Source organism: Mixophyes fleayi, chromosome 1, assembly GCF_038048845.1.
Source record: "Mixophyes fleayi isolate aMixFle1 chromosome 1, aMixFle1.hap1, whole genome shotgun sequence".
Lineage (NCBI taxonomy): Eukaryota > Metazoa > Chordata > Amphibia > Anura > Limnodynastidae > Mixophyes > Mixophyes fleayi.
In genome coordinates, this window is record NC_134402.1 from 286,693,927 (window position 1) to 286,715,767 (window position 21,841).

Below are 21,841 nucleotides of genomic sequence, written 5' to 3' on the forward strand. Positions count from 1 at the left end.
AATTCTGCTTGAAGGGGAGTGGAACTCTGAAATTCCCTTTTCTGAGTTGGAAGTGAAGTACAGAGTGGCACAGAGGAGATGAAAAGGTAAAAATGTAAGTGAAGGAATGATTGGAGAGGGGAGGGAGTGCTAGGGGAATGGTGTCCTTCCCTAGAACCAAGTTCTAGTTCCAACTCTGGTAGCACAAGCTGCCATTTAATTGAATAAATAAATAAAAGACTTATCAGACCTAATTTAAAAACACCTCCAATTAGAAGGTGTATACAGTCCATTTAAGCTGGTATCCTTGCAGTCTTTGATGAGCAAAGTTGCTTTGAGATTTCATGCAAATCAAGTTTCCCACGGAACAAACTGCTTTTGCTTTTGCTTCGCTATTCTGTGCAATGTACTTGTAAATCTACATTTCACAGAATGCATATTCTATGAAAAGAGCTGGGACGACCATGGTCAATTCATTCTGCTGTGTGGCGTGGTTGGGGTAGGACTGGCAAAACTTAAGTCCAAATTTCACGGACGAAAATGTAATGGGCAAATGCAGAAGGAGGCAAATATTTTGTGGAACAGTTTTGAAAACTTCATTCATCTCTCACCAGGGCCCGTTGAGGACAGACCTAGCAATTAGCACTGGATAGCAGTGTTTGATAATATTATAAATTTTATATTATTAATGTATATTATACATATTATAAAACAATTTATGAATAAAAGGCAATTATTTTATGTAACAAATTTTAATGTAGAAATGTTGCAGCCATACTTTCCAAAATACACATTATGGCCCCTATTTATTGATGACCACATTTTTAACGTGAACCCTTCCAATCCTTATTGCAATTATAAGGATTGTGAATCTTCAACAGGGACAGCAGTCACGAAAAACTACTGTTCCTGCGAAGACCCCTCTGCTATCTTTCCTATGGTCACTACCGCAAGGTGATCACCTTTGCGATAGTGACCGGAGGGGACAGCACTAAGATACGGTGAGGGATCTGAAGATCTGTCTACCACAATGTTCTCCCCATAGAGTAGACCTGAAAACATACACATACGGTAATGTACTCCAGCCTGTATGTGTAATTGCATTTTCAGAACTTGTTAAATTGCGGTACAGAGCTGTCCCCATACACATTTATGGGGACTGCTCTGGATTCCGAGGCAAAATGAAAAGCAGCATATATCTATGATATCTGCTGCAATGCACTGTTTATAAATTTGCACGATACTTAAAATTGCGTCTGTTGTGAATTTACAGGAAAATAAGAATTCATGAATAGGCTCCTATATGTGGCTCACAAGGAAGACATTGTTGCCCTCCTACCTCCACATGATCACTGGACAGGATAACAACATAGTTAAATTGTATTTTAAGGGCTTTTTTAAATTGGTGTTTAATTGCACTGCACATGTGATGCTGTCTGATCATGGACAAATCTTCCAAAAGCTGGGGTGGTCCTGGAAATCAGGGGCAGTTTACAACATGGCTAATTCCCCATTTTCTTTTTGAATTTTAATTAAAAGAAAATAAAAAAAATATATAACTACCCCAAAATTTCAACAGAACAAAATAATACATTTATTCTGCTTTCTTAAGCACATGCAAACACCTTTGTAACAATTGCTATGTATGCAGACCTCCAAACAGCACATAGCACTAAAACACATATATGTGAGGTATAATATTGATATAATAGTGGTATCATTATGACAGAAAACACTTTTTAGCTCTCAGAATCCAGATACTTTTGGCATCCATGAGAAATGTATCTATACAGATTTATACCTATATATAATCAGACTTCAAATAGGGTAAATTTCAAAAGAAAGAGGTACATGGGCATTTGGTTTAAAGGGAGGGACTGCATATCATAAACATGGAAGTCTGTCGATAGATAACTAGAGAGTAGTATGTTTGGAAATTTTCCACACCAAATAACTGAATGCATATTATTCTATTACAGCAGAATTAAAAAGTATTTTCTGTCAGGCAAATGCACAAAGTGAGAATCCACAGTCTGTGTAATGGGGCGGAGCCACTGGCCCACAGCAAACAGGATTTGCATTATCAGCTTGCTGTGGTCATGTCCCTACAACTTTCTAAGTGGTTGTTGCACCTACGGTTAACTGACACAGATGTCATGTGAAAACCCACATGCTCTGCCTTTCACACAGCCTCCCATTCTTCCCCTGCTTCTTCGTTTTCTTTTCTTTTTTTTCTCCCTCTGGATAGCTTGTTGTGGCAGCTCACTTGCTACCCATTGCATAATCCAGCCCCCCTCCTCATCCGTGCAAGTGATCAGAAAGAAATCTGGAGCGGTGTCACAGAAGAGCAAGGAGAAGAAAGCTGTGCAGAGCAAATAAGCTGAGGCATACAGTCAAAAGAGATACAGAGACAGACAGCAAACAAGGGAAGGGATGGTTTGCTCACTAGATCTGCTGCTCTCCGGCTCTATGAGGGGATTTGTCTGCTAACAACCCAGACTGGGATCTTCATGATTGCGCTGAGAAAGAAGTCTTCGCCTCTCTGCCACCATGCGAGGTAAGGGGTGAAGGGGGGACTTGATGGGTGATGCCAAGGTTGCCGAGTCTGGTTAATTCCGAGTTGAACTCAGTATAAAGCTGTGAGTGTCTTCCATGGCAGAGTTGTTCCATGGTTCCCTGTCTATCACTGTAATGTATATGTAGTGTCACTCTGCAAGCGCAAAGCCTTTCATTTTTACTGTAGCTACTTTGGATCATGATTGCTGTAGTACTTGGCCATAATACTTAAATTAAAAGGAAGAACCCTGCGTATAGAATTCTGGTACTTGAAATACTCAGTGTCACATCTATGACAGAGAGCTCACCTGGACAGTTGCTCAAGTTGAGTGACTTGTAACTGTTTAGGTGAGGAAGGGCTCCCTGGCACAATCGCCTTCTTGATGTACTTACTGTACGTGTATCTCGTCTATAGCAATCGCTGGGCATTCTGTAGGTTGCGTCTCAGCCTGTGCATCCCAATTGAATCAGGCACTTCTTCCAGGTCACTGCCAGCATGATCTCTCCAAGCGGAGACATGTCCACTGGAGCGGTGTGTGGAAGGAGATGCGCACACAGACTTGTTACAATTAATAGAAAGTCGAAAGCTGGAGTACTCCCCGCTACTTGTTTTGCTTTTGGCAATTATTGCACTTTATAAGTAGCCCATAGTTTATGCACATCCATTAAAGGGTAGATGGTGCTTTGGGTATTGTACTAAGATAAGTGCTCAAGAGTGTACTGACGTAAGGAAGGCGCAAATGTACTTTTGCTATCTGTGACAAAACCACAAATACACAGTATTAAGAACAGTATCACATTGACTTCTAACGTGAAATATTTGTGTTACATTTTAAATGCCAGGTGCTCATGACATAATACTATTGCACATGTTATTGGGGTTACCTGGCATCACCTGTTTTCTTATACAGGCACACATGTCAAAAGTGGTGTAGTATGTTGTTACAGATTAGTATATGTGTGTGTTTTAAGTTTTGGTACCCACAGGTTAAGTTTGTTTTTTACTATGGCTCATGTATGTTATCAGAATACTGATTTGCACAGTCACTGTTCAGTATTACAGCACTTTAGAATTATCAGGTGACTCTTTACAACTCAAAACTTGTTAGATCCTAATTAAGTATCTAGGTCCCTCATTTTCTAACAGCGTGATCACAATAACAGCTAAAGATGCTGATCATGCACTTATCCATGGACTATACATGCACATTAGTGTGAAGGTGCTTAGTTGAAGAGATTTTGATGCAATTACACTAATAAAATTATTTTGGATTTAGTGATGTCTATATTTTTGTTGCTTGGTTAAGGAACAAAATTACCACACATAATTGAGCACAATAGAAATGATGTTTTCAATGGTCATTGCACACTTTAATTGCAGTGTTGCTGGATATGTTTCCAATTGAATTTAAGTTTTGTCCTTGATCAATAGAATTGCAAGTAAATTGGTTGTCATACTGGTGTACAAGAAGAAAGATCTTCAGAGGCTTAAGAAGCAGAGGCAGATTTATAGGCAGGGGACTCTAATAAGTGCAGAGAAGCATGAGATATAAGGGACAAATCTTGATTTGAGTGTACAGTACCTATCTGCAAGCCATGCATCCATGTATAAATGTGATTTAAACTGCAGAATGCATACATACATACATACATACATACATAGTTATCATATAATATATAAACTCATGCTACATGTAGCACTTGGGTCATAATAATATTATATATTCAATATTGGCTTGGCGTCATTTTGAGGCAAATTTAGTTTATACACCAATTGCTTGTTTCTGATGTACCTCTCCATCCTCACACAAATCTCCCTCTTTGCTGTGTGCAATCAAGTGGATTGTATCAAAAGCTTTGAACTCACATTCATCCACATTTTGATCTAGGGCCAATATCAAGGATTTTTTTTCATAGCCAGTGGAGTTACAAATACTGAAGAAGGTAAAATGTGATACTGCTTGTTATTGTTCCTTGTATTGCATTTTGCCCAACATCAATCATGACAGTTTCTTTGGCATCAAAGCCAAGTGATCATGTCTGAACACTCCTGAATAGGAATGGTGAGAGATATGTTGCACTGTAGACATTGAGAGATAATATAACTCATTTACCCTTCTGGGGGCATCTGGTCCTGTTCTCTTGCGAACTTGAGGTAAAGTTGTGTGAAAAAGTAGATGCCAGTCCTTCACACCCTCCTGTCCACTGATTTAATATTTTATTACACAATCCACAGCTTAATACAATGGCGATGTTCTTGTTAAAGTCATGTCATGGATATCGGGATGTAAATGTTAATCAAATACCTTTGCTGATTATCTTGGGTAATATGCTCAATAAAATAACTAGCTTAAGTCGAATTTAAAGCATCCCCTTCTCCCTCAATGCACTTATATTTTTTAAAACAAAACTGTGACTTGGGAATCTGCTTTTGCGGTAGTTAAAAAGTTTGTAGAAATATTTATATAAAGAAATATATCAGTTAGTTGTCATCTCCACAAACTGCTCTTATGTGATTCAAGCTTTCTGGATTAAGAATTACGTTTGACTTTGGGCACATTCATAGACGTAAAAATTCTTGTAGTTTTCCCTACAATTTCTGTGTATGCATTAAATAGTACAGCTTTTTTGATCATTTGCGTTTGCTTATTAGTGCAGTACTATAGTTCCCCTTGACGCAAAACAGTGAGTACTTTGCTGTGAGTGTTTGTGTGGTTTTGTGTATGTACATGCGTCTGTGCGTGTGTCTGTCTGTGTATGTGTCTGTGTGTTCAGTATAGGCTAGAACAAATGCAGCAGCCTCCAATGCATTTATTACGTAAGTCTGATGTAGCTGACCTTTGGGTTTAAGAAGTACATAAGATGCCCAGAAACTCCAAGCTATCCAATGTTTCTGTACACCTGATCACTTAATACACTCTTACAGTTTTACAGTATCTTCATTACTGTGCAAGTGTCTGCTACACAAAGACACACAAAAACTAGTGTGTGAATGACGCTGAGTGCATTTGAGCAGAGGTTTAAGAAATGTTTTAATTTTAGTCAGATTGACGGCAGAGCTTTAAATTATATGTTTACAGAATATGTTTAATGTTGAAAGTATGGGCATTATAGTATAACATTATTAGTTTATATTCAATGCTACATTTGAATTTTAATGCCATGTATATGAAGGTATAATAAGGTATAATAAAGTATAATAAAGTACAGCACACATAAATCACAACTTTTATGACATGATGTACCACGCAGAATGTTAGGCTCTTACCATATTGTGATAACTAACAAAAGTGGATATATTTTGTCATAATAAATCAAGTAAGGTTTCAGAAAAATCAAGGCATGGTTTTATGACATTCTGTATTGCATATATCATTTTACTTGATGTAGCCAAAATTCAATCTAAAAGTAAGTTTGCATAACACCAAGTATACATGGTTTACCTAGGTTTCCTTCTTTATAGTTAAATATTTTTGTTTAAAGGCCTAGCATTTGTTCCAGTGCAAGCTGTACAGATTTTACAAACCAATACACAATTAAAATGTATATTAAATACTGATAAGGAAAACAGCCGAGAACCAAGATATGTATCTTCTTAGAAGTGGCATTGGCAAAGCATATCTATTGTACTGTATTTCAGGCAGCAATGATATATACAAATATAACCCAAGAAAACACATACCCTTATTAGTGTGATTTTTATTATGATTCCAGCAAAATACTGCTTAACTAAATATCACTGTGGTATATTCAATGGAACACTCTGTCTGACAGCTTTAGCTTAACCAAGTTACAGTGGATATTCTGCAATAACAGAGATGTGATTATTTAACAAGACAAAAACGATATAGCCAATACAACAATAGAATGCCTTTCCATAATGTAAGATGTAGAGCATTTTATAGTTTTTATAGTTAGCTTAGATGTGTATTGTGTTTGTTATATATATAACAATGAAAGGTTATATAAGCAGCTTTAAAATGAAAGTATTAATCTTTGATTGAGAAAATACATGTTTGTTTAGTTTATTTTGTATAAAATGCACAGAATAGTAAAACTGTACTGTGTACATTAGACAAAGTAGATGCACTCGTTGGCTATATTTTATTAATTCATTTATGCATGTTTAGTACATATAATAAAATTATAAATACATGTTTCTGTTGTTTTATAATATTATATATAATATTGTATTCAATTTTGTATTACTTATTATATACAAGCATATTTTCAGTTAAATAACTTTTATTTATAGATAGAATAAACATGTTGATTGGGCTTGAACTTAAGTGTAAAATAAAGTAAATTAAACTAAGTAGTTAAATATTATTGTACATAGATAGAGAGATAAATAGATAGATAGATACGGAATTTGCTGTCGCTATATAAATAAATGTTGATGATGAGATAGGTGTGTGTTTTGTGTGTGTGTGTGTGTGTGTGTTTGTTTGATCCGTCATAGCCCAGTATGTCGAAAACCAATACTGAAAAGCAACATCTATTGTAAATTATTATACCTACCAGCACACATTTTTGGGCCCATAACAATAATAAATATATCAAAATAAGATACATTTTTAATTACTGTTATAAAAATCATTATTTATAGTGGCTATTTTTTACTATTGTGCTTTCTATTGATTAATGCTTATTATAAAAATACAAATGATTAGTAAGGACAGTTAACTAATTTTTTTTGTTTCTTGATAAGCCTGTTATGTACGTTTAACCAGAATGTAAAAGGATTCTACAATATGGAAATTATACAACTATAGGCTTTGATAAGTATATGGAATTGCTTGCATCAGTTAGGTAGGTGTTGTGCTCTGTTTGTTTTTAACCCATTACACTTAGAGAAACCAACCATTTGTGAGATCCATCAGTAGTGGGGTAACACTTGCATTGCCTACATGATAGCTAGTCAGTAATATCCTGGCCTCACTAACACGAAAGAAGTTACAAGCAATTAAACAATTGCTCTTTTCCATGTCAACTTGATAATGTATTCTTCCTGTGCACAGATTGAGTTGGGTTTGTCATCATGTGGGAACAGATAACCAAGTGTATATAAATTTTATATGCAACTTGCATAATTAATAAATCAACACATTAGTCATTTATAACAAAGTCTCCCCGTACATAGTTTTTTTCAGAATCTAAAATGATATGTTCATATGAAGGTATGTTACAAGTAATCCTTTATAAAATATACACAATTTATTATTTATTTATTTATTTTATGGCCTAAATGACAAAAAAAATTACTGTTGAGAATATGATTTGTTTTTAGTTTGAAATAATGGAAAAGATACTGTAATTAGGGATTTCTGGTAGCTGAGAATTAAAATTTACTGTCATTTATGAGTATTTTTATTTTATCAAATTAATTTTAATTAAAGTAAATGGTGCCAATAATTATCATGAATATCTTAAAAAATCTATGTGAGTTGTAGAAAAGTTGGCGCTTTTGTGCCTTTTACGGTTGGACGTTTCAAACACAACTGATGAGCACCAAATGAAAGTGTATTTCACTGCCAAATAAATCAATTTGTTTCTTTCAAATAAAGCAGTGTATTCACCCTAGACAAGGCTTGTGCTCTCTAACTGAAGGATGTCTGCTTTGTAGCTAAAGACAAAGGAAGCACACAGGAATAAATATTGATTGAACTAATCATCTGATGAATAGGAATGAGCTTAACCAGTACACCATTATAATGGGCTGTGTTAACTAGCCCTTGCGTGGCCCATATGCTGCCCTTTCAACCCATGACCCCAGCCATTCAGTCCATATTGAGAGAAACCACAGGTGTTATAACGGCATCTAGGGCAAATTAAGCTAAATAAAACAGTTGTGTAAATAACAGACAAAGGAATACTTACACTGAATTCTCAGTAGAACAACAACATGATGAGCAGACAATGACATAGACATAGGCCATGGAGATCAGACCATGACTGTGTGACAACTTCTTTCAGAATCGTAGCCGTAAATGAACACTTCCAGACTGGCATGAGAAGGCACCGTCTGGACCTATGTACAATCAAGTTATTCCAGTGTTTGCTGTCTATACTCTTAATGATGGTCGTTTGTCAAAGACCCCATGCTGTAGGACATTATTATGTATTATCTTTATTTTCAGCTTGTGTTTGTTGCATCAGAGCATCCTGCGCGTCAATTACTTGTTTTGATTACATAATGTCAAAATTAGATTAAATTGACTGCTATTTGCAATATCTAAAAGTTTGTGAATAGTACTTTCTTTAGATTATACTTGAACTGTGAAATATAATATCTGAAATGTCTAACCAGAAGCGTGCTTTGTTGATGGAAAATGGAGGCTGTATTTTTTTATTGGATAGTGTTGCTATAGTACCCCTCAGCAATATATAAGTAATATTTGTTCAGGGTTACTGTGTAAATATGGTGGTATAGATGTAATTCTCTAATAGTTGATGGGCTCAGAACTCATGAGCTTTTTTCATTTTGGAATTGTTGACAAACTGATCTACAATATGTACTACAACATAAATGTATCATGTTATACAGTTAAATGTAAATACTTATAATATTATTCCCCACTTTTGTTATAAAGGTACCAAACTGAACAAAATAATAAGTGTTACAGTAAATATAGGTAATTCATTGGACTGTTTAGTTCTTCATGCCTACTGAATTACAAATGACACAAAACTGTATTTGTAGTGTTACACTTGATAATCAGTAATTAAATCCCGGAAAATTTATGTCAAATTACATCAGAAGAAAGCAATTAAAATATTGTCACAATATGTAAAAACTAAGTTTTCAAACTTAAAAATGCTCACTAGAGTTTCGTGGAAGAATATATAATAAGTTATTAAGTGTTAAACAAATCTCCAAATAGTAGTTCATTGAAACCAGATGAAAGCAATCATTAATATATTGATGGTTTTGAAGTACTCTAGAAAATATATTACCATGTGCAATGAACTTTTCTAAATTTTCATATCACCCATATTTTAAACTGATATACTGTGATATTATTTTTTTATCACAAATGACACTCAAAATGTGTCCCTGTAAATGTATGCAGGTTATCATGCATTTTTAATTATATAATTATAATTTTCTTTCTGAGTTTTACCATAGTGACAGCTACATATTTTACTGCCACTCTCTCTCTCTCTCTCTCTGACTCTATTACGTCCACATTACATCTTAAAGGTCATTTATGAATGTGCAAAGGAGCAGATAACTGCTACTTGCACAAATGTACCTAACTGTCTGCTTAGTGCAGTTATAGGTGCACTTCCACATTTTTTGGATGTACTTGGAACAGTTTTAAAATCAATCTGTACCTACTTTACTATGTTTGAAGGTCTACCTTTAAACCTACTTAATGCATGTGGTAGAAACAGTAAAACATCCCTTTAAAGTCCTGTCTACAACTATTTTTGAACAGAAGCTTTTATTTATTTCAACATTTTCATTTTCCTCCTAATTTCCTCCTAAATGTCATAAATTAATAATGAGATTGAGTTGACACTAGGGCACTGTCTTTATTTCATGTGTCACTTTTGTGTGTGTGAATGTTTTTATTACATTGATAGAATTGTGCCTATTTTTCCCATAAAAGTGCATCTGGAAGGTTGAAACGGCATCTGATTGAAAGTATAGGATGACTCCTAATTATCCTGAATCCATGAGTGCTGCTAAAATTCAAGCCTAGAAACAGTTAATGACCCCTATATGTTCCTTCATCACATTTAAATAATCTTGATCCTAAAAACAAAATGTTGTTTTTGCATGTGGGAGGCATAAGTAGGCCCTCACTCTGCGAGGAACGTCTCTCTTTCTTTTATTTTTTACATCCAACAATGTATTTCACTGTCTATTGCCCCTCCTTCCCTATCATTTGTACCCTCTTATACTGCCCCTGATTGTACTACATATCAGCATGCTCTTCAAGGCTTCCGTCTGCTTTTGGTGCAGTTAAAAATTTTATGCAAATATAAGCAAAGATTGTTTAACCTATTGGTAGTGTTTTGTTAATATTGACACTGATTTGATCAGAGTGTAATTGGTGTCCTGTATATACTCACTTTTCATTGTTTTGCAGAACTGAGTCGTTTGAGATGCCCATTTAATTTTTACATCTATATTTCCAAATTGACATTAGGATGATCTGAAATATAATATGTGTTATATATACCAGCTTCTCTGCAACACTAAGGGAACATTGGGGCTTATCCAGCTCATCCTTTGTGCTCGTATCATGTCTCCTGCATGCTCTGTACGACACTTGTTTGTTCTATACCTTTCATATTACGTCTTAGGCACAGCATTATGCTTAATTTCATGCTGCTCTTGCAATTTATTTACCTTTGCTTGTTTTTCCTTTACCTGTTGGTGTTCTATGTCTTTGTACCATGCTGTATTTCCCCACTGTACGGAGCAGAAGAATTTTGTGGTGTCATATTATAAATAAACGATAATAACAATAATAATAATTCATAAGGCTCAAAATGATGTGTTGACACTTTGAAGTAAATTGGGAATTCTCATTCTCTGTCATACATGAGCAATTATGCTCAGGAAACATTAAAATATTCCAGAGAAAGAACGTTTCCCATTCAGTTCAATGTATCTTTATGGAGCAATATGCAATGTGCAAAGAACATTGGCGCTTTTTTAGTTGCATAAGCACAAATCTTCATAGTATTAGTGTGACACTACCCTAAGGGTTAAAAGACCTATGTGTTCTACTGTCTACCAGGTTCTATTGTAGTAAATAGGGGAAGTTATATGAGAGCTCAGATTTCTACCTTTTCAATGCTGAAAGTCCTAGATTACATGAGAAGTACATAGGTTAGAATAGAAACAATTAAAATGTATTATTATTTTTTCCACTAAAAGATAGACGAGTGATAGCTATAATTTTTAAATAGAGCATTTATGTAACAAAAAATGAATTTCCTATTTCATTTTCATTTTTCTGCCACTAACACTTTCATGGCTAATATTCTCAAGAATGGTATGTGTGTCCTGTTTTAATTTAATAACTTAAACTAGCTGTTTTGGATCCTGTGATACTGATCTCAAATGATCATTTAGAGCCACTGTGCTTAGTAGCGGCATACTTCTGATAATACAATGACAGAAAGATTATCCATGTTCACAGTGAGCATATTGAAGCTAAATCCTGTGTGTAACCACTCTCAATAGTATTTGTAAAGTGCGCACAAAATGGCTAATTTCATGTATAGTGCAGCGGTACAAAGGTAAATTTAGTAGAAACTATATGTAACACAGAAGATGTATGTACTATATTTGTTAATATGTAGTTGTAATGATTACAGGTACACTTCATACAGTATGTGCACTCTTCACCAAATTGCTATTAAGTAAATTGTGTAAAATTGGTAATGTTAGCAGATTATCACCTGACTAGTTCTTCCATTGACTACACCTATATGCCTGAGCGAGTGCAGGTAGACAGAGGGACTGATTTACTCAGATGGTTCATGTAAACTATGTAACTAAGGGGCACATTTATCAATATTAACATAAAGTGAAAAATAGTTTTCAATCCTTATCGCAATGATAAGGATTGAACTATTTCTCACATTTATGTACAACCCAGCACAGAAACAGCAGTTCCGAAAAACTGCTGTTTCTGTGATAAAAAAAATCACACTTACCCTCCTCTTCGGAATGCGATGTCCCTGGATCACCTCCTCGTCATCTTCAGTCTTCTTCTTTCAGCAATTGCGCATGTGCAGTTCACATGCGCACAAACATCTCCCTCGATCTCTGCAACTATAGTTTGCAGAGAGCGAGCGGTGATTGACAGGGAGGGATCATGTGATCCCTCCACACATGCGCTGTCCAGCTCTGCTCTTCAGAGCAGAGCTGACAGCACTGAGATTTCTCATTTATGATAATGTGGCGTACATTAGCAAGACAAGTTCCCGAAAAAAATCAATTTTTTGGAACTTGTTAGATTGCAAGAGGGAGCAGTCACCATACTATTGAATGGTGACTGCTCCCCAAAACGAAGCAGAATGCAAAGCACCAGATATCCACGATATCTGCTGTGATGCATCTTTAATAAATATGCGGGGGACACATCGGGGCATGGCTTCTATGTTAAGTGCAAGTTAGTGCACCATCACAATTTGTTAAATATACCCCTAAGAGTTCACATATTTGGGTATTTGCCAAGCAATAGAAGCTGAGAAGGTTCTCAGGAACTCTGAAGTTCATATAAAAGCCTCAGTGCCTGAGTTTGGTTCATGACTGTGAAGTTGCCCCTCTCCTATATTTTTGCTTCACAATATAAGCTTTAACAAACACTTTAACTTTGAACCATGCTTATAAGTATGTATCTTCTCATAGGTCCGTCAGATAAATAAAACATATGACTAACTACAAAAAAGAATTGAATCTGAAACAGAAGCATATTAATTTATTAACAAGTTGGATGCATTATTTTATATAGAGGAGCATTGGCACCACTGTCAATGTTTAGTTTGTACCAAAAAGAGACAGTTTAGATATACAAATTTTAGGGAAATTTAGGAAAATAAAATTATAAAAACATATTAATGTCATAAACAGCAAATATTTTGCTTCCCTAGTCTGAGTTTTCTTTCCCTCAATCAAAATTTCAGCACTCACCCTGTGCATATTAGTTCCTATTGTGCCTCTGCCACATACACTGCTAAGACAGACAACATTTTTTTATTACTTCTTTAAAATGAACCCAGAGGTAATTAGTTGCAGTAGCTGATGTTGGTTTGCACCACCCACGATCACTTCCTACCAACAGCCCTCCCCTTCCCCATCTATGCCACCTTGATCATTCATTATCACAGGCTTCTCTGTGTATATGGCAGTCCTGGAAGCTGCACTTAAAATTTGGAGGTGAGAGTAAGACAAGAGCCATCCTTTCAGCCACCCCCCTGCCCCCGAGCCCCTTCGCAGCTGCATAGGCTGCTATGGCTATAATTACACTTTTGGTATTGGGGTATTTGTATTGAGGTACCTGCTCCTTTCACTATCTAACTTTCGGTCTGTGGCTTTCACTTCATATTATGACACTGCCCCTGTCACCTCCAGCTTTGTCCATACTTACACAATAACACAAGCGGGCAGTTCTTTCACTGCCTCACATATGATCAATACAGAAATATCCTGAAATACAGTTGCTGCTGGGCTACTGTGAGCATTCTTTTGGTCTTAACTGTGCACAAGTTGCTTTATTCTCACACACCTGAAAAGCTAATTGAGAAGGAATTAAGGACAGAAAACACTTAGGTGCTTAGATCCTAGTCCAATACACTATAAAAAAACATGGTATTCTTCATCGTCAAGGACTTGTTCACCTGTAAACTTTTTTAATACTTAATATGATTTATCTTACTTATATATAATGTGAATAAAAAAACAATTAGATTCTCTAAGTATAGTCAGACTGCAGTGGACATGTGTGTAGACCATACGATCAGTCACAACATTAAAACCACTGAAAAGTGAAATGATTCACATTGATTATCTTGTTACAATGGCACCTGTCAAGGAGTGGGATATTTTAAGCAGGAAACAGTCAGTTCTTGAAGTTGATGCATTGGAAGCAGGAAAAATGTGCAAGGGGAACGGATCTGAGCGGCTTTGACAAGAGCCAAATTGTGTTGGCTATACAACTGGGTCAGATCATCTCCAAAACACAGGTCTTATGGGCTTTCCCAGTATACAGTGGTTAGAATCTACCAAAAGTGGTACAAGGAAGGACAACTGCTGAAGCGGCGATAGGATCATGTGCGCCCAAGGCTCACTGATGCGCACAGGGAGTGAAGACTAGCCCGTCTTGTCCAATCCACAGTAGAGCGATTGTAGCACAAATTAATGAAAGGTTAGTGCTGGCTATGACAGAAAGGTTTCAGAACACACAGTGCATTATGGGGCTGCATAGCCAAAGACCGGTCAGGGTACCCATGCTAACCCCTGTCCACCACCCAAAGTGCTACAATGGGCACTGAGTGCCATAACTGGACCACAAGGCAATGGAAGAAGGTGGTCTGGTCTGATGTCTCATCATCATCACCATTTATTTATATAGAGCCACTGATTCCGCAGCGCTGTACAGAGAACTCATTCATATCAGTCCCTGCCCCATTGGAGCTTACAGTCTAAATTCCCTAACTTACACACACAGGCAGACAGACTAGGGTCAATTTTTTTTTGATACCAGCCAATTAACCTACTAGTATGTTTTTGGAGTGTGGGAGGAAACCTGGAGCACCCAGAGGAAACCCACGCAAACACGGGGAGAACAAACAAACTCCACACAGATAAGGCCATGGCTGGGAATTGAACTCATGACCCCAGCGCTGTGAGGCAGAAGTGCTAACCACTTAGCCACCGTGCTGCCATATTATGGTTTTTTTTGCATTATGTTGATGGCCAGATGAGTGTGTGCTGTGCTGTTTACCTGTAGAAGAGATGGCAGCAGGATGCACTATGGGAAGAAGGTAAGCCAGTGGAGGAAGTGTGATGCTCTGGGCAATGTTCTACTGGGAAACCTTGGGTCCTGGTGTTCATGTGGATGTTACTTTGACATGTACCACATACCTAAGCATTGTTGCAGACCAAGTACACCCCTTCATGGCAATGGTATTCCCTGATGGCAATGGCCTCTTTCAGCAGGATAATGTGCCCTGCTACACTGAAAAAATTGTTCAGGAGTGGTTTGAGGAACATGAGAAAAGTTTTCAAGATTTCAAGACTTGGCATTCAAATTTCCCAGATCTCAATCCGATTAAGCACCTGTGGGATGTGCTGGAAAAACAAGCCATGGACACCCCACCTCGCAACTTACAGGACTCAAAGAATCTGTTGCTAATGTCTTGGTACCAGATACCACAGGACACCTTCAGAAGTCTTCTGGATTCCAAGCCTCGACGGGTCACATCTGTTTTGGCAACACGAGGGATACCACACAAAATCATGCAGGTGGTTTTAATGTTGTGACTGATCGGTGTACTGTATGTGATATTAAAAATTGTAATTTTGCAAATTAAAAACTAATTGTCATTTTTCAATCCTTTAATGCATGTTTTCATTTATATAGGCGTATCATGTATGGTAATTTGACGCAAAAAACCTAAAATAAATTACTTTAAATTGAACTTTCTTTTTGAATATGTGTTATTATGTACTGCTGCAATGCTAATATAAGTGTATTTTAAATATTTCTTACATCAATGTGTAGTCATGGACAATCAGCATGTCAATGTGTTAATAGCAAAAACATGTTGCTATGAGAGCACATGAGAAGGACTCTATATGGCTAAGTGCATTAACTGGCTAAACCTGTTAGGATGCAACACATCCATGTAATTCAAGTCATTTTTGTTTTATCTTTCTTCCCAAGAGCACCAATGTGTATATGCTTCTGTAACTTACTGGTGAGAAATTCTGAATATTGATTTTACTTCTGCTTCTACATTTTATCTATTGCAGAGTCTTTTTTAACCTTCTCAAGTACCCCTAATAGGTCAGAATTTAAGGATTTTAGATATTCCTTCCTGGTCGGAAGTAGAATAATTACGAGTTCAGTTAGACATATACACAGATAGGAGTGGTTATTAACATATGTAGAGTTTCCAGTACTTCAGGAGAGGGCTAAGTAACAGTAAATAAACCTTTTTTACATGTATGCAGTTAGATCCTTATAGTGCCCATTATTTGGATTGCCATAGTGTAAGACACAGTAATGTTTGATATGATGATCACAACGTGCTGCTCACAGTTGCTCCAAATTGGCGGCAGGTAACCACAAGAGTGCCTGTGCAGCACAACTTCAGTTATGATGAATGGTGAAGGACAGCTATGGTTGCCAGCAGCTCACTGTTTTAAGATTTCTCCAGTAACTGGCTCATGTTTTGAGTCTTTGCCTTCTTCTATCTTGTTCCAACCTTACTACACCACCAGTAGCTGCACAGAAATGCCAGTTGCCAATGTCTTCTTTAGTATTAGAGGGTGATAATACTGCTGCCTAAAAATAACCATCAGCAAATACAATTGTTATTCCACTACCTTATGTATTAGATATTCCACATGCCTCTTAGATTGTAAGCTCATTTGGGCAGGACCATCTTTACCTCCTGTTTCATGTCTTTGTATGTGATTTGTTTGTGTCAGTCATGATCCCCTTAATGTACAGCCTTGCTTAATATGTCAGCGCTTTATAAATAAAAAGATAACCATGTTTTTTTGAAAATAATTCCTTGTAAAACTGCTTATGTCAGGTGCAAACTTTCCATCTTAAATAGTTAATACGCAAAACTGTTAATAATTATTGGCATAATGTGGGTTCTTGTGACCTAACACTCAGTCGACCATGAAAATTCAGCCTTCTTGAGATACAGTACCAAAGAGAACAACAAAGGGGACATTACAAAAAGGGTATTATGAATGCATTTTGATATATCTAAAGTATTAAGGATACATTTTCTTTAAAATGAAAAGTGTAGATTATAATCACAGTAGTCAGCTTTCATGCTGCCTACTGCCTGAATGTTATGATTCTATTTGTCTCTCTCTTTTGCTTGTTTCTAATCACATTAGATTGTGATGAGTTAGTCGTTTTACATGTAGCTATATCACATGCATTCACAGAAATGTGTTGTTTACATATCATGCTTCACAATACCTTGTTGCAAATGGAATCATGTGTTCTCTACTTCTATGTGTATATGTTTGTGAGCTGGCTTTTTTTTATGAAGATTTTGTCTGCATTCATTTTTCACACATTAGCTTGCGGGTCAATACTATTCTATTTATGTTAGTTTACCACTTAAGATTTCACTGTCCTCTGTCTTCACCCACAGCAACAGGACAGTCCAGATTTTAGGGCTCTGTCCCGTTGTCCCGCTCGGGAGCATGTTTGTCCCGCAAGTGGGAATGTTGGGGGAAAGGAGGAATCTAATGGGCAGCCTAGCACATTACACGAGCCCATCGCAAAGTGGTCATGCCCCCTGTCCCGCTTCCGGGGACTGACATGTTGGGAGGTATGTGCCTGTGTGTGGCAAGCTTAAGTTTGTCAATCACACATGGCTCAGATCTTTACCTCTGAGGTGATCAGATTAGTGAATTTAATGGAAGTGTCAACTTTGTGAGCCTGGAGATCCCTGAAATCATCTGTTCAATAATTCTTACCAGTTCAATAATACAAATCTCAATATAGCAATATTTGAATACAAGAATTAAGTCTGGCCCCTTTGTGTACCATCACACACAGAGACTTTTGGCGAACCCGGACAATGAAGGACATGGGCGTAAACTCTGAAATGCTGAAGTGCAAATAATTGTAAATTTAGGGTAAAAGTATGCAATGAGGGAAGAGATGATTGCTTTTTTTAATAGCAAGTGTCATCCAATGACAATAAGATGGTTAAAGTTTAATACCAATGTAGGGCTTTCATTGTTCTTTGACCACATTTGTACACTAAATTAGGATCCATGCCTGGAACATGTATGTCTGTTATGTGTTAGCAGAGAACAGAACAAGTGTTGTGAAACCTTGTTTTCTGCACAAATATAGTGTAATTCTCAGCTGATGTAATTACTGAAATGTACTTTCTGTCCAGCATCAAGAAAAGAATAGAGCTGTGTATCATAAAAACACAAAGCATCAGGGGTCCTTAATGCATGTCATTTGTTTCCCTCCTTAATGGGAAGAGCTGTTAAATCACAAAGGCGTCTAAAAATTCTCATTTCCCAAGTAACAGTCTCTGTGGTTTGTGGGGGGAATTAATGTAAGCCAATAAATGTAGCGCCACAGTAATTGAATGGAAATCATTACCAGGCACACTAAAGACTGAGAAAATTAGCTTCAATAATGCAAATGATTGTATTGATAAGGAAGTAGATATGCTGCAATAATTTTGAATCAACTGATGGCTAATATCAAATTAAAACTGAGAAAATTCAAACTTAATCAGAGCGAGAATATTACAGTTCAGCACAGTGTAAATGGATAGTGGCAAGTAGTTTTATTGACAGGTTAAATTACAGTGGTCCTGTCACTTACGCCTAATTTTCCTACCCTCTGAGACCACTCGTACCCCTGGACCACCACATCACTCCCTGAGGCTATCGCTCTGCTCTGAAAAGGTACATGCAGAGTCCTTTATTGAGGTTACAGCCTTGCTATGGGGCCTGGTAATGCATAGTTCTACCCCTGGTGACTTATGTGCTCTTCTCATAACAGGCCCGTTATTCATCGTGGTTAGGCTAAGCATATAATTTATAGTACATTATTTTATTGAGAATACATTTTTCACATTATTAGAATGATACGATGAGGGGATATATTAAATAAAGCTTATATATTATATCTTCCTATAACCTTGGTTATCTTATGGGGGTTTTTTATAACTAAGAAAAGAAAAGAACCAGTCTTTGTGGGGGTGTGAGTGCAGACATTATCATCATCATCATATTTTAGATGAGATCTGCAGCACCGTACAATCAAGAAAATATAAACAGAACAATATATAAATAAATATGGGGCAAGAGAAGCAATAGAATAAGTAAATATCAACACAAGTAAACAATAGAGATAGCAACTACATTAGAAGACACAAATAGAAGAAAGGAAACCTTACAAATAAGACAAGGAGAAAGGGGGAAGAGAGGGACGAGTTGTAGCAAGACATGTAGCAACATGTGATACATTCTGGTATGCATGTGAGTTACAGATTATTTTAATAAATAGGTGTTTGTTTAGTTTTTATGTTTTTCTGTGTTGGGTACTCATAATTTGAGAAAGGGTTTATATGATCCCTTGACAAGTGTATATGGAGGAGATTAGATTTTGATGGGTGATCTTGTGGACACCATGATTGGTATACTTTACCACTTACATGTAGTCACTGAGAGGTGGTTGTGGTGTTGAGGTAGGGGTGATTATTACATAACAATGTTTTTCACATTGCCTGACTTACTCCTCCTGCTCTTTCCTCCTAATACTAGTTTAACGTCTACATTCTAGTTAAATCCATTGCAGTCCATGCATCAAAGTCCCTCCTGCTCTCTTAATTCCTTACTCTGTCCACTGGGCCTCACTTACAAAGTGACCAAAGTGCAATGTAAACTTCTATATAGGTTGATAAAGCAAGATGTTTGCACCAGCCTATGGGAAGTGTGAGGGCATAACTTGCAAAGAGTAGGCACAACCATGCACCTAGTTTTACAACAAATAGATTTCAATTTGCAGAGCGAGATTATTGAAATGAGAATGATAAAGGTGAAGTGAGAACAAATTTTTAGGGTCATTCCTTACTGCACAGAATGGTGCATGGTCATTTCCACTGTGCAAATGGAGCTGGTGTAGATTGGGTCTCATGTTTCATCTTCCAATTATACTTTGTTAGAAAACTGCATTTCTAGGTGCACTTTATCGAATGTAAAACAAAGTTTCAAACACACAAAAGTGCTATATATAATAAAGATATTTCTTATGTCACTTCACTTTATTCCCTTATGATTAATTCAAGTCATAACTGAGGCAAAACCGAACAGTATAATAGCAGTGAAATGCAAACACTTTATTTAATGATTTAATGAAAGTGGACATGTTGTTTTATGATATGATGTTTATACTTTTGCACATAGCGCTTGTCTTCCAAAACACAGAGGGGGGGGGGGTGGAGCGGAGCAGTGCATGTTGGAAGGGGAAGGGGCCTCAGGAAATAACTTTACTCACTCTGTTAGTGACAGACAGTGTGAGATCATGGGGGGCGGGGCCAGCACATTGCAGGACCTGGACAGAGACGCAGCCGAAGAGGGCTATTATCTCATGACTGATGTCAGTGATCATGTGTGAGTGCGGCAGGCGCCGGGCGGCGCGGACGGGGGGCATCGATTCAGCAACAGGACGCCCAAACCGCTGACTAGATTACAAAATCTAGTCAGCGGCACCCTGCAGGTCCCGGTGCCCTAGGCAACTGCCTAAGGTTGCCTAATGGAAGCGCCGGGCCTGGGTCTATCACAAAGCTACCTGAAAATACTCCCTTCCTCCCACTTCCTAATATTTTTTTTTGGACTTGGCTTCAACCTCCCTCTAGACTATAAGCTCTCATGTGCAGGGCCCTTTCTTCTTTTTGTTTCATGTTCCACCTCCTTTGTCTACCTCATTTGTATCTGTCCTATGTCATGTTGAACTTTATATTTATTTTGAATTTGTATGATTTTAGTGCAAAGTTTTGTATTTGCTTCTTTTATGCTCATGTTTTATTCCGTATGCTTTATAATGCTGTCTGTCTGGCGCTGCAGTATTTGTGATGCCATACAAATAAATGATGATGATGAGGATGATGATGTCAATGATTATGGCAAATCTTCAACACTTCAGCTGTTGCCTTGTTACATTTACCATAATGCTTAGGCATTGGTTGTCAGAAACACCTTGTGATGTATATTCAGCAACAGCTGGAGTGTCAAAGGTTGCTATACCTGTTTTAATTGGTGTCTTTTATACTCCTGTGTTCTCTATAGTTATCATAAAAATGTTTGAGTTATCTCCTTATGTAAAAACTCATAATTCAGTTTCACGCACAGACACGTCCTAATATTTTTTTAGTCTAAGGCAAGTAGAAAAAAATATAAATTATGTATTTCATTATTCTGCCCCTTGGAGACGTGTCCCATAAAACATATTTTCCAGATCACCGGTTTTGTTCCCTGACCGCTTGTGGTAAGTGGAAGGGATGTTATAAATGCTGTCTGGAAATAGCATAATTGTCTAATTAATTTGCTAAATATATCTGTACATACCTGATGTTGTTCAAGTTAATCATGACATTCCCAATTAGATATACATTTACAGTTTAATATGCAATCATTTAAAAACTTTACAGTATGACAGTTCCCAAGACAATATAAATTCAGCAGTGAACTGTAATATATCCTGAGCCAAATCAGAAATCATGACTTTTCACTGTGATATTCAAACAAACTATATTTTATTATTTAGCCAATAGAAAGGTCGTATTTAAAGTATACAGTGGATTGACTACCATAAGCGTATGATTATTAAATAAGAAAAAGCTGCAGGGAATTGTAAATTAGTGGCAACATGACTGCATTTTTTTATTGCATTTTAATATTTGTTTAAACCTTTTGAATCATCATTGAACACACTTACATTTGGACATAAACATAACTGTGTTGCCCAGTTATCCTTGTTGTGCATAAACAAAGGTTTTACTTCTCTGCAGAAGCAGGATTTTTACTAGGTATCGTTTTATAACATTGGCT

General features: G+C 36.8%; 1 protein-coding gene across 1 annotated transcript in view; it reads left to right on the forward strand.

The window, feature by feature from the left end:
- Positions 1-2,052: 2,052 nt before the first annotated feature.
- The window catches only part of RORB (RAR related orphan receptor B), a 184,876-nt gene continuing 165,087 nt past the window's right edge, over positions 2,053-21,841 (forward strand). The window contains exon 1 of the mRNA XM_075210989.1: positions 2,053-2,536. Within this exon, the coding sequence (XP_075067090.1) occupies positions 2,530-2,536 (7 nt within the window). The 5' untranslated portion in view covers positions 2,053-2,529. The remainder of the gene's footprint in view (positions 2,537-21,841) is intronic.